The sequence below is a fragment of the Gobio gobio genome (assembly GCF_949357685.1).
Source record: "Gobio gobio genome assembly, chromosome: 17".
Classification (NCBI taxonomy): Eukaryota; Metazoa; Chordata; class Actinopteri; order Cypriniformes; family Gobionidae; genus Gobio; species Gobio gobio.
In genome coordinates, this window is record NC_137110.1 from 50,930,177 (window position 1) to 50,945,225 (window position 15,049).

Sequence of the window (15,049 nt, forward strand, 5' to 3'; positions counted from 1 at the left end):
TTTAAAGAGCCGCACAATTTGGCCAAACATTTTTCGATTAAATATCAATATGAATATAAAATAATAATAAAAAACACATTATTTTTAGTTTGGTTATTATTACTGAATTAAAATATGAAACAAAATATTACTGTTACTATTGTTAGATTTTATTGTAAAATCCAAAAATATTTAGAAGAAATAATAATAATTTTATTTTACTCTACAACTGTAAAATTACATTACTATTATTCATGAGTGTCTTAATTTCTTTCTTATTTAATTTAATACAATTTTTATATTGGCGTAAAACCGCAGGGTGGCCTTAAAGAGTTAGTTCACCCCAAACTCAAATTCTATCATTAATTGCATAAATTCCTCATTCCAAACCCGTAAGACCTTCATATAAAATGAAATAAAATAAAATGAAAGACAACTCCATATTTAATCTCTGGAAGCCGTCACCACTCAGAGACCAAATACAAACTTTTAGAAAATATAAAGGAAGAAACAATCATTGGTCCTCTTGATATAAGCAAAATCATAACTGGAAAGAATCATTAAAATCATAATAATTATATAGGAGGATGAATATTGATTGAGGCTTTGATTATGAATTTAAGTAGGATATTTAGACACTCACCTAAAGGATTATTAGGAACACCTGTTCAATTTCTCATTAATGCAATTATCTAATCAACCAATCACATGGCAGTGTCTTCAGTGCATTTAGGGGTGTGGTCCTGGTCAAGACAATCTCCTGAACTCCACACTGAATGTCGGAATGGGAAAGAAAGGGGATTTAAGCCATTTTGAGCGTGGCATGGTTGTTGGTGCCAGACGGGCCGGTCTGAGTATTTCACAATCTGCTCAGTTACTGGGATTTTCACACACAACCATTTCTAGGGTTTACAAAGAATGGTGTGAAAAGGGAAAAGCATCCAGTATGCGGCAGTCCTGTGGGAGAAAATGCCTTGTTGATGCTAGAGGTCAGAGGAGAATGGGCCGACTGATTCAAGCTGATAGAAGAGACACTTTGACTGAAATAACCACTCGTTACAACCGAGGTCTGCAGCAAAGCATTTGTGAAGCCACAACACACACAACCTTGAGGCGGATGGGCTACAACAGCAGAAGACCCCACCGGGTACCACTCATCTCCACTACAAATAGGAAAAAGAGGCGACAATTTGCACAAGCTCACCAAAATTAGACAGTTGAAGACTGGAAAAATGGTCTGATGAGTCTGGATTTCTGTTGAGACATTCAGATGGTAGAGTCAGAATTTGGCGTAAACAGAATGAGAACATGGATCCATCATGCCTTGTTCCCACTGTGAAGGCTGGTGGTGGTGGTGTAATGGTGTGGGGGATGTTTTCTTGGCACACTTTAGGCCCCTTAGTGCCAATTGGGCATGGTTTAAATGCCACGGCCTACCTGAGCATTGTTTCTGCCCATGTCCATCCCTTTATGAGCACCATGTCCCCATCCTCTGATGGCTACTTCCAGCAGGATAATGCACCGTCACAAAGCTCCAATCATTTCAAATTGGTTTCTTGAACATGACAATGAGTTCACTGGACTAAAATGGCCGCCACAGTCACCAGATCTCAACCCAATAGAGCATCTTTGGGATGTGGTGGAACTGGAGCTTCGTGCCCTGGATGTGCATCCCACAAATCTCCATCAACTGCAGATGCTCTCCTATCAATATGGCCGACATTTCTAAAGAATGCTTTCAGCACCTTGTTGAATTAAGGCAGTTCTGAAGGCGAAAGGGGGTCAAACACAGTATTAGTATGTGTTCCTAATAATCCTTTAGGTGAGTGTATGTAAAGTGCAGAGCTTCCTAGTTCTACACCAGAACGCCGGCTCCCCATTGGCCGATGCTGTTCATGTGAGCACCACGAACACATGCTTATGAGGTGACGCAGATCATGTGAGACGCTGAAACGGATATTTACTTTATTAAATCAGTCTGTTTTATTGTGATGAATTGTGCCGCCCTTCTCTCATTCTCCCATCTCTCCTGTTCCTGACTAACATCTGCTCTCTCCTCAGAACAACGCGACTAATGTTTGACATGAGCTACACGCGTGTGCTAGACCTGTGCTCGCGGTCTCGTGTGTGTGTGAGTCAGGGATGGAAATTAGCACCAGCCAAATGCGGGTGATTTTGTGTTGTAGCGGGTAAACTCGCTTCATCTACCGGACACCGTGGCGGGTAAATAAAAATAGCATAGCTAACAGTTTCAGCTGGACGGCGGACACTTTTAGAGGAGGTAGTAGAGAAGCTAATTTGCGCGTGGTTGTGTTTTAGCGGCTTTATTGCCATTGCGGCGGAGTCTGGAGAACATGCGCTGTAAAGTTGCACGGTTTTTAAAAAACATATCGAGCTCGCGTCGCGTCCACCGTTTGAACGCTAGAGGATCTCCAGATATAGGGCGGAATAGAAAAAAAGGATATCAATGGGTCTGTCCTGTAACTCGTGATGAACCTCAGGCCAACTGCACACTTTAGAGAAGCATTTCAGTGTCTCAGACTGACTGATTTAAAGCAGCAGCGCTGACACACACACACCCCTGCTTCTAAAAGTATAGGCCTATTGTTTTTTTAAATGGATAATATATTTATATAATATTCTATACATTATCAGAGCTTGGCAGACAGAACTATTATATATTTTTAGACAGGTTAATTAATAGATTATAGCCTAATTAATGTTATTATTAATGTATCATTTTAATCATACATAATAAATAATCCTGCCATAAAAAGTTTGACATTTATTAAAAGAATATTAATGAATGGGTGTCCCTTATTTTGCCGCACTGAAGGTGGCAACCCTAGTATGTCGTCAACACGCTTCAGAAAATGCCAAAACTAATCGTTTCATTGTTGGCAGGGGCGCAACTACCCAGTGCCAGAGGGGTATGCAGCAACAATTTTGGTGCCCCCCATTTATAAAGAAACGAAAAGAAAGAAAAGAATCTGAATTTTCATAACGATTCCAAGTATAGGAACCGGTTCTCGATGCCCAATACTAACAATGTTGCTACCAAACATTCTAGAGCGCTCTTTAGTTCCTACTAAATTGTAACATGGCGTGCCTTTCACTTGCCCATTTATCTAGTATTGATGGTCATTGCAAAAACTGTCATGCAGATCGGCTGAGGATGGGAACAGATGATGGTGAATTAAAATTTTACTGTAACTGTAATCATAGCCGCGAGCGAGATGATTGACAGGACGATAGCGGAGGCACAAGCGCAAGATCACTTTTGTTAATAACTAAAAACACAAACCACAAACTGAGGGTTCCCCGTTTTAAAGGGGAATTTCCAGATATCTTTTATGTATTTGTTATAATTCGGGTATAGCTATTTTATGTCATCCGTCTTATTAATTTTTTAACAAAAGTTTAATATACGCAAGTTTTTTTACTGTACTATTTTATTGTTGTTGTATTTTCATTAAAAATAGGCTAATAACAAACATAAAAATTAGTTTGAAGTAATTAAAGAGGAAATTATGAGTTAAGCAATATCATACGAGCAAGAGTGCTATTTTCCAGAGTAGCCGATATCAGCACCATTGCAAAATGCGATATTAATTTTATACAACAGTTCAATAAACAACAAGTTGTCATTTTTTTACAGTTTTGCTCTATTTTTCCAACGAAAATAGATTCAAACAAAGTATAGGTTTCGTTCTCGAATAATTCACCGTTTTTGAACAGGTTAGAACAAATTAGTTGAATGATTCTAGAATCCACTCGCGCCGCCAACTATACCAGCAGTTTATGGTTTCATAGGCCTTGAATTATTTCATATTTCTATAAGTAAAATATTATATGTAGAACATACATCTAAAAGTCTCATTACATTATTTAGGCAATTGTAATTACTATGTAAGTGGATTTTGATAAATGGTAAGATGGATTTTGTTGATACTGATTTCATTTAATTCTTATAACAGCCATAGTGTATCGTGGTAAATAGTGTAATGACTTAAAAAGATGGTCAACAATATGTAACTTTACTTTATAAAAGGTGTGCCCTAAAAAGTAAGCATGTAATTTTGAGAACACCAAGGAAAGAGCACGTTCTTTAGTCTGTTTGGATACTTCAAACACAAGTTTGCACAGTCTGTTTGGTTTACCTGTTTAGCCTAGGCTACACGTTAATAACGTGCGTTTTGTCCGGCTCATAGCGCGCGTCCTCGACGCGTGATTCACCATATAAGCGTGCGTCCTCGACGCGTGATTCACCATATAAGCGCGCGTCCTCGACGCGTGATTCACCATATAAGCGCGCATCCTCGACGCGTGATTCACCATATAAGCGCGGGTCCTCGACGCGTGATTCACCATATAAGCGTGCGTCCTCGACGCGTGATTCACCATATAAGCGCGCGTCCTCGACGCGTGATTCACCATATAAGCGTGCGTCCTCGACGCGTGATTCACCATATAAGCGCGCATCCTCGACGCGTGATTCACCATATAAGCGCGGGTCCTCGACGCGTGATTCACCATATAAGCGTGCGTCCTCGACGCGTGATTCACCATATAAGCGTGCGTCCTCGACGCGTGATTCACCATATAAGCGTGCGTCCTCGACGCGTGATTCACCATATAAGCGTGCGTCCTCGACGCGTGATTCACCATATAAGCGCACGTCCTCGACGCGTGATTCACCATATAAGCGTGCGTCCTCGACGCGTGATTCACCATATAAGCGTGCGTCCTCGACGCGTGATTCACCATATAAGCGCACGTCCTCGACGCGTGATTCACCATATAAGCGCACGTCCTCGACGCGTGATTCACCATATAAGCGCGGGTCCTCGACGCGTGATTCACCATTTAAGCGCGCGTCCTCGACGCGTGATTCACCATATAAGCGCACGTCCTCGACGCGTGATTCACCATATAAGCGCACGTCCTCGACGCGTGATTCACCATATAAGCGCACGTCCTCGACGCGTGATTCACCATTTAAGCGCGCGTCCTCGACGCGTGATTCACCATATAAGCGCACGTCCTCGACGCGTGATTCACCATATAAGCGCACGTCCTCGACGCGTGATTCACCATATAAGCGCGGGTCCTCGACGCGTGATTCACCATATAAGCGTGCATCCTCGACGCGTGATTCACCATATAAGCGTGCGTCCTCGACGCGTGATTCACCATATAAGCGCGCGTCCTCGACGGGTGATTCACCATTTAAGCGCACGTCCTCGACGCGTGATTCACCATATAAGCGCGGGTCCTCGACGCGTGATTCACCATTTAAGCGCGCGTCCTCGACGCGTGATTCACCATATAAGCGCGCGTCCTCGACGCGTGATTCACCATATAAGCGCACGTTCTTAACGTGCACTCTGGGGTCACGCAAAAATAGCAAATCACGCGTCATGCTTTTTAATATAAAAACCTGTAAATCTCCATCCATTAGCCCAAAAACCGAAAACTAATGACGTGGTCAAAAGGAATTCTGCGTGTAAGCCTTTTCAGCCTTTCGGTGAAGTTCTTTTAATTTATTGATATCTCGTTTTAAATCTGACTCCATTAATAATTTTATCTGACTCCAATTCTAAGTGACTCCATAAAGTGTGCTACATTTAGAGTTTATCAGCTGATTTTACGATTAGTTGCGATTTAATTTAGATCGTTGATTTTCTTTATATCTTCCTAGTTTTTATATTCGTTCATCGAGAGACCCTAAATCGCACAGAGACATGACGCGTCCGGATTTCGCGCGCTCACGGGCACAAAACGGTTACTTCTGTGATTAGTCAGAGGGTGCAGGGTGAATATTTTACCTTTAAGTGGTTGCACATGCTCACTCAACAAAAAGTGTAATTTTAGTAATATTCACGGACTACAACGTGCTAACCCAGCGATAGTCAGAAATCGGAATATCGCGCACGCTGCGCTCCATGCTTCAGTCGTGGCGTCATCGGTGTGATCTATCATAACCCTAGATTTTGCGGTAATAAAGGAGTCTACATCGATCCATACTAGAATAATGATTTCGGAACCATACAAGAGAAATCAAGGTTAACATTTATTTTGGCCAGACAGGAAAAGTAAATACGTAAACAAGAATCCATGGTACACAACTGATCAGCGTAAAAACATAAAACACAATTGCAAAGCAATATGAAAATAATTTAAAAGAGTCATCATGTCTGGCACATCTACATGCAGTTTGCACGGGGGGTCTGATTGCAGAATATTCCCCCAGAGAGTTAGAACATCCAGCCTTAAATACTTCAACTAGAACAAAAGGGCTGTAAATATTTGCAACACAACCACCTGGTTTTGGGGGAGTGGATCAGATATCTGTGAAGAGACTACTCAAAGGAGAACTGAATTCTCATTAGTTTTCCAATCTTTCTAATACTACCAGTGACTGCAGTGAAACTGGGACCATTTTACCATTCGCACTGAGACCTTTAAAAAGACATCAAACATGAAAGGGATAAAACAATAGATTTACAAAATACATCATCACTGATATATCTGCATTTGGTGACTTGAAACCAGGACAAGGAGAGGGCAAAATGGGGAGGGGGGAGGAATGTTTGTCAGGGTGTTGTCACAGTTTCTGTGAGATCTTTTCCTCAAGATTAGTGACTTTTATTGTTCAATTACTGAGGTGTGTATCTCAACTTTTGTCTTAGCACCAAAACCGACTCTTACAAACCCATCAGCGTTTTTCTTGATCCCAAAGCGCTCGTTAAGAACGCAAATTTTTGTGGTAAATCACGCATCAAGATATTATTATCCAAAATTCTATTATGGAATCTTATGAGGGCGCCTACTCTAGCCTGTTAGTCCTCTAAAATGTTATATAATATTGAGGAAATGCAGAAACTATTTAGAAACGCACAACAGCAGCTACATATAGAAAATATAAACAAACAAAAAAAATTCATACCATCGCTTTGGCGCCCCCAAGGTGCTGTGCCCATATGTGCCGCATATAGCGCATACCCACTTTTTGCGCCACTGATTGTTGGGACTAAAAACCTAAAACTGGAAGCCATTAAAGAGCACGAATCATCCAAATGCCACATCCATTAATCTGCCCGACTCATTTAATGAAGTGTGTATCAGTTCATGGTTTGTGTGTGTATAAGAGAGAAAGAGAAAATGTCAGTATTTCATTGAGACTTGAGATTAAATAAACTGCTTAAGTATTGTAGAGCTTGTAGTATTAATTTTCACATGCAGTTACACATTGTCGGTTCAAAACAAGAAAGTTGCTGGTAAAAACATTGAGTGGCTGGTAGATTTTGAAACAAAAAAGTTAATTTCCATCCCTGGTTTGAGTGCTTAGCAGGTGGAGATAGCGTGTGAGCAGTTTAGTGTTCATAAGATGATCAGATGAAGAAATGCACAGTCATTATTGAGAATGAGCTGTAATAACGAGCCCTGCAGCTTTAAGTGATTCTCACAACACACAGTTCTCTGTTCTCCCTTCCCTTCAGCTCCTGTTGTGCATGTCATATGATAACTACATTAATATCTCTCTCTCTCTCTCTCTCTCTCTCTTCCTCACTCTCTTCTGTTTTTCTCTTTCTCCTTTGCTCTAACTGTCTTTGGGGACCCAAGGAGCTGGTAAGAGTTTCTGATTCCCCTTTAACCCCTCCCCCTGACTCTTCTAAACCAATCAGATGTCTGATCGCGATCTGTGCATGTGCTTCTGTGAACTCCACATTTGGACTAACGCGTCCGCCTCTGAGCACTAATGTGATTGGCTGAAGCTGCAGACTAGCATTAGCTGTGGTGCTGTAGGTCTCTTTAAACATTTGACTGGAACAATAGCCAAGTTTCCATCCACTTTTTACACATGTGCAAAATAAAGATTGTGTGATTTGCCGTCTCCAGCCTGTTTTCATCCAATTGGCTTTTTACCGATAAAAAATTGTTGCATAGGTTTTGTTGTATTGCAAAAAAAATCTGCCCCCAAGTCGTTTCCATACATAATTTCGCATATGTCGCAAATTATATAATCTCTTTTGCGTCCCAAATATTTGTAAAATACAGAGAGTAATGAGACTAATTAAATTCACCAGTTACAGATGACTATTTTTATGATTATTAGGCCTTATGTTTAAGTTGAGGCACTACAATTATTAACTGGAAACAAATAAAAACTGAAATAAAAATAAATGAAACCTAAATAGCAATATTTAAAAACAAAAAAATAATAAAATGACAAAAAATTTAACTCCAACTAACATGAAATATAAAATTATAAAATAAAATCCAACTCTAAATATGAATAAAACTAAAATAATACAATTACAAATTTTACTAAAAATGTAACTAAAATTTACATGAAAATAAAATTATGAAAATAAAATCCAACTCAAAATATGAATAAAACTTAAATAATACAATTAATTTTTTTTTAAATTTAACTAAAATTAACATGAAACTAAAATTACGAAAATAAAATCCAACTCAAAATATTTGAAAAAATTAAAATGATAAAATGACCCAAAAAATTACTAAAAATTAAACAAAAATTAACATAACTAAAATTATGAAAATAAAATCCAACTCAAAATATGAATAAAACTAAAATAATAAAATGACATAAAAAGACTAAAAATTAAACAAAAATTAACATGAAACTAAAATTATGAAAATAAAATCCAACTCAAAATATGATTAAAACTAAAATAATAAAATGACAAAAAATATAACAAAATTACAAAAAATTTAACTAAAATTTACATGAAAATAAAATTATGAAAATAAAATCCAACTCAAAATATGATTAAAACTAAAATAATAAAATGACAAAAAATATAACAAAATTACAAAAAATTTAACTAAAATGTACATGAAAATAAAATTATGAAAATAAAATCCAACTCAAAATATGAATAAAACTTAAATAATAAAATTACAAAAAAAATTAAAATGTAACTAAAATTAACATGAAACTAAAATCCAACTCAAAATATTTGAAAAAATTAAAATGATAAAATGACCCAAAAAATTACAAAATTACAAAAAATTTAACAAAAATTAACATAAAACTAAAATTATGAAAATAAAATCCAACTCAAAATATGAATGAAACGAAAATAATAAAATTACATAAAAATACTCAAAATTAAACTAAAATTAACATGAAACTAAAATTATGAAAATAAAATCCATCTCAAAATATGATTAGAACTAAAATAATAAAATGACAACAAAAATACAAAAAATTTAACTTAAAATAACATGAAACTAAAATTATGAAAATAAAACCCAACTCAAAATATAAAAAAAATTAAATAATAAAATGACAAAAAAAAAAAATACTACAAATTTAACTAAAATTTACATTAAAATAAAATTATGAAAATAAAATCAGACTCAAAATATGAATAAAACTAAAATAATAAAATGACAAAAGCACATAACAACATTAGACATGGGTTTAGACATTTATCCTGTTTGCAAAATTTTAGTATCATAAAAAAGATAATGTTTGGTAAAATGTTGGGTCATATAGCAACAATCTTTAACATAAGCATTGAACATGCAGTCAGTCGCGGTTTGACGTGAACGCATGAATTCAGATCATTCAAACTAAAAAAAGATTCAGAATTCAATAACATCAAATCCATAAAAAACATCAAATCTCTGCTAATGTTTTCCCTCAGAGATGCGGCTGTGACGGAACTTTTTAATTCTGTAGCCTATATTTAACAATAGAGCCGTCTTAACCATTTTAAAAGCTTTTTGGATTCAACCCACTTTATTTTTTCTTATTTGTTTGAGATCAAATATTACATATTAATAAATTGTATTTATAAAAGTATTTTATTAACAAATTGTCATTTGTCTAGTAGCAGATCCTGCCCATGAAATCATTAATTTGATTTATTCACACACAGACGTAACATGTTGTGTATTTTAACTTTATTTATGTCAGTATTAGAAACTCCTTCATTTGACAGACGCCCCGTTTTTTATTTTTTACGAGCTGCTGAGATTCTCATGGTGCTTTATTTTCCTCATCCATTTTAAAACAAAACGTTATTATATATTAAATTATAGGCCCTATACATAAAAGTATTTTATTGTCCTGTTTATTGACTATTTAGATCAATACTTGATCAAGCAATATTCAGAAATGGGTGCAGCTATTATTTTTCTTAGATTTTAAAAATAAGAATTAATGATGTTTTAGAGGTAACATCTTATTCTTACCAATGGTAATAAAATAATTTAATATACAATTTAATAATATGAATATAATATCTTTAGCGTGCCTTTGATCTACAGAGAAACGGTGCATTAACGGGACGAGTGCGGACGCTATAGGCTAATTATGTCATGTGACGCCACATTTATTTGTGTTAAAGCCCTTTTTCCTGACAAAAAGTGTTTTCGCGACATTTGAAGTATCGACATAGAATTTATATACGGATAAAGATTGTCAACATTTGCAAAAAATGTCCATCATCATCTGTAAACATTTTTTTTTCGCAAAAAATCCTTGGATGGAAACCTGGCTAATGTAAAATGTAGAAGCACAATGAGTAATTTGGCTTGTGTGATTTGTAAAGGTCGTCTCTGGCTCTGTCATGTCCTCAACTCATGACTCTAACGCTGACAGTCCCAGCCAATTAAAAAGTGTCAAATACTGTGTGTGTTCACTACGCTTATATTCATCAGGCGGTCTGTCTGTGGGAGTGTGTGTTCATGTTTCTTCATGGCAACTGTAGACGACGTACAGATGTTTCAGCTTCTATGGGCCCTATCACACACACCGGCGCAGTATTAGTGTGTTATTTAAAGGGTGTGTTAGTGATATGAGCCAATACACGGTGCACAACACACACACACACACACACACTCTGATTATTACACACAGGGACACGCAACAACACACACACACACACACACACACACACACACACACACTCTGATTATTACACACACAAGGACACACAGCAGCAAACACACACTCTGATTATTACACACACAGGGACACACACTCTGATTATTACATACACAGGGACATGCAACAGCACACACACACACAACAGCACACACACATACACACACTCTGATTATTACACACACAGGGACACACAGCGCACACACACACTCTGATTATTACACACACAGGGACATGCAACAGCACACACACACACACACACACACTCTGATTATTACACACACAGGGACGCGCAGCAGCACACACACATACACACACTCTGATTATTACACACACAGGGACACACAACAGCACACACACATACACACACTCTGATTATTACACACACAGGGACACACAGCGCACACACACACTCTGATTATTACACACAGCGGCACACACACACTCTGATTATTATATACACAGGGACATGCAACAGCACACACACACACACACTCTGATTATTACACACACAGGGACGCGCAGCAGCACACACACATACACACACTCTGATTATTACACACACAGGGACGCGCAGCAGCACACACACATACACACACTCTGATTATTACACACACACACACACTCTGATTATTACACACACAGGGACGCGCAGCAGCACACACACATACACACACTCTGATTATTACACACACAGGGACGCGCAGCAGCACACACACACACACACACTCTGATTATTACACACACAGGGACGCGCAGCAGCACACACACACTCTGATTATTACACACACAGGGACGCGCAGCAGCACACACACATACACACACTCTGATTATTACACACACAGGGACACACAGCGCACACACACACTCTGATTATTACACACACAGGGACGCGCAGCAGCACACACACATACACACACTCTGATTATTACACACACAGGGACACACAGCGCACACACACACTCTGATTATTACACACAGCGGCACACCTACACTCTGATTATTACATACACAGGGACATGCAACAGCACACACACACACACACTCTGATTATTACACACACAGGGACGCGCAGCAGCACACACACATACACACACTCTGATTATTACACACACAGGGACGCGCAGCAGCACACACACACACACACACTCTGATTATTACACACACAGGGACGCGCAGCAGCACACACACATACACACACTCTGATTATTACATACACAGGGACATGCAACAGCACACACACACACACACTCTGATTGTTACACACACAGGGACGCGCAGCAGCACACACACATACACACACTCTGATTATTACACACACAGGGACACACAACAGCACACACACATACACACACTCTGATTATTACACACACAGGGACACACAACAGCACACACACATACACACACTCTGATTATTACACACACAGGGACGCACAGCAGCACACACACACACTCTAATTATTACACACACAAGGACGCGCAGCAGCACACACACACACTCTGATTATTACACACACAGGGACACACAACAGCACACACACATACACACACTCTGATTATTACACACACAGGGACACACAACAGTACATACACACACTCTGATTATTACACACACAGGGACGTGTAGCACACACACACACACACACACACACACACACACTCTGATTATTACACACACAGGGACACGCAGCAGCACACACACACAGGGACGCGCAGCAGCACACACACACACACACACACACACACCTCTGATTATTACACACACACAGGGACACACAGCGGCACACGCACACACACACACTCTCTGGAGAAGCGTTCAGTCTCTCCTCATATAAACAGTGAATCCTCTCATGGTGCAGCACAATTGGCTTTTAAAGGGAAAGGGAGATGAGGCTCTGATTGGTTTATTGCTCGTTACGCCCAAAACACACCCAATGCTCATTAGGAGACGAGGGACGGCCCTTCTGGACCATCGTTAAACTAGCAAAAGTGGATTCGGACACGCCCTCAGAGCTCCTGCGCTTCAGATCGTTAAAATAGGGCCCATAGTTTCTCTCATAATAACCTTTTAGTAGAGTTTGCTAAATTAGATTTAGATGAAAGAAGGGAACGAGCCATAGAAAGCACCCTAGTAACACACTAATCGTAACCAATCACAGTTCTGCAATCACGTTTTCAGTTTTAATCACCTGTGCCGTCGACTTGAATCTCTTCCTGTGTGTTTGAATTGTTTGGTGCACGCACTGATGCATGATGGTCTGTGAGAGTGATGCGAATCAGTGAATCAAACGTCCTGTGTGATCACGGCAAGCACGTCTTAAATCAACCAGCCACGCCCCTTATGTGGGAGGGGCTTAGCTACCTCAAAGATTCAGCCAATCAGAGCTTCAGAAGCGTCTCCTTTATAATCAGTGAGACGTGTAGATCTTTTAGCCACTGCATGTGTCTCGTGTGATTGGTTGATGACGTGTCTCGTGTGATTGGTTGATGACGTGTCTCGTCTCGTGTGATTGGTTGATGACGTGTCTCGTGTGATTGGTTGATGACTCGTCTCGCAGGAGGAGCTGTGCAGCGACAGTGTGGAGCGGATCGTCGTCAATCCCAACGCCGCTTACGACAAGTTCAAAGACAAGCACGTCAGCACCAAGGGTTTGGGTGAGTACACACACACACACACACACACGCACACACACAGCCTTTGTTAAATCCAGTGTTAATTTTCGTCAACTACCTTTTTTCACTGACGACTAAATTGTTCTAAATTTTTCAACTAAATATCCAAATAAATCTAATTATTAAACTAAGTTAACCATATAAACTAAATTACTGATCTAAAGCCCACACTGTCACTGTATGATAACTGAAATGAGCTGATGACATCACCGTTTTCTCCAGAATGGCTTTACGGCTGAATAAAATTATGCTGCATTATTTTCCTGTTTAACACTGTAAAGCTGCTTTGAAACAATCTGCATTTTTTAAAAGCGATATATAAATAAAGTTGACTTGACTTGACTTGACGATAACTAAATAAAAACTAGTGTTGGATGACAAAAACTAAGACGAAAACTATGGGGGTAGATTTGTTGCATTATTCCAAACAAATAGATTGTTATCCACAAATAAATGTAAAGAGATTCACAAAAATTAAATAAATTCACAAATAAATAGAATGAGATCCACAAATATATGCAGGAGTTTCACAAAAATGAATTAGATTCACAAATAAATACAATGACATTTGTGAATGAAAAAAATATCCACACATATGTTTTTATGTCACAAACACAACTCTGCCTTGCATTCATTTGTGAATCGCTTCCTGTGCATTTGTGAATCGCTTCCTCTGCATTTGTGAATCGCTTCCTCTGCATTGGTGGATCTATTCTTGCACATTTGTAAATCGCAGCACAGCGCGTGGATTTTGAAACATTTCTAGCGTCTACACTCACACAAATCCACAAATAGGTATACTCCGCCCACCGTCTACTTAGAGTATATATATATATATATTTATAGTCAAAAGACTATGACTTATGGTGCGTTCACACCGGACGTGAATGACGCGAATTGAGCGCTTTGAACGCGTGATTCGCGCGAATCGCTCAAGTTGAAAAATCTGAACTTTGTCGGATATTCACGCCGCATTAACCAATCAGGAGCTTGCTCTACTAGTGACAACAATGAGGAGAAAATCTGTATATTAATATCTGGTTCAGACAAGTGTGCATATGATTATCACTGTGATAACATTAAATGACATGAAACACAACCTAGTCTCTTTTTATTAAATGCAAGTTTATGTATGATCAATAATACAAAAGTATAAGTAAAAGGTATAATAAGCTATACATGAAATAAAGCAAACAATTCAGTCAAACATTCAAAGTCAGAGCTAGTCGGCTACACCGGGACTCTTATTTTGAAATGTCTGCGCCTGCTCATTCAAGTTCAGATGAGGGAGATCAAATATGCGTTGTTACAACCGTCTAAAACATATGACTATATAAACATCGTAAAGTAAACATTGTCATTATTCATCAGCATTAGTTCATAAACAATTGCCTGGCTTAAATGTGCGCTATTCATTGATTGTGAGTAGGGCTGAAACGATTAGTCGACAATAAAAAATTGTCGACAAAT

General features: G+C 38.6%; 1 protein-coding gene across 1 annotated transcript in view; it reads left to right on the forward strand.

Annotated features, from left to right (window-relative positions):
* dctn2 (dynactin 2 (p50)) overlaps positions 1-15,049 on the forward strand; it is a 33,172-nt gene that overhangs the window by 4,755 nt on the left and 13,368 nt on the right. Inside the window, exon 3 of the mRNA XM_079841702.1 lies at positions 13,465-13,561. Within this exon, the coding sequence (XP_079697828.1) occupies positions 13,465-13,561 (97 nt within the window). The remainder of the gene's footprint in view (positions 1-13,464; positions 13,562-15,049) is intronic.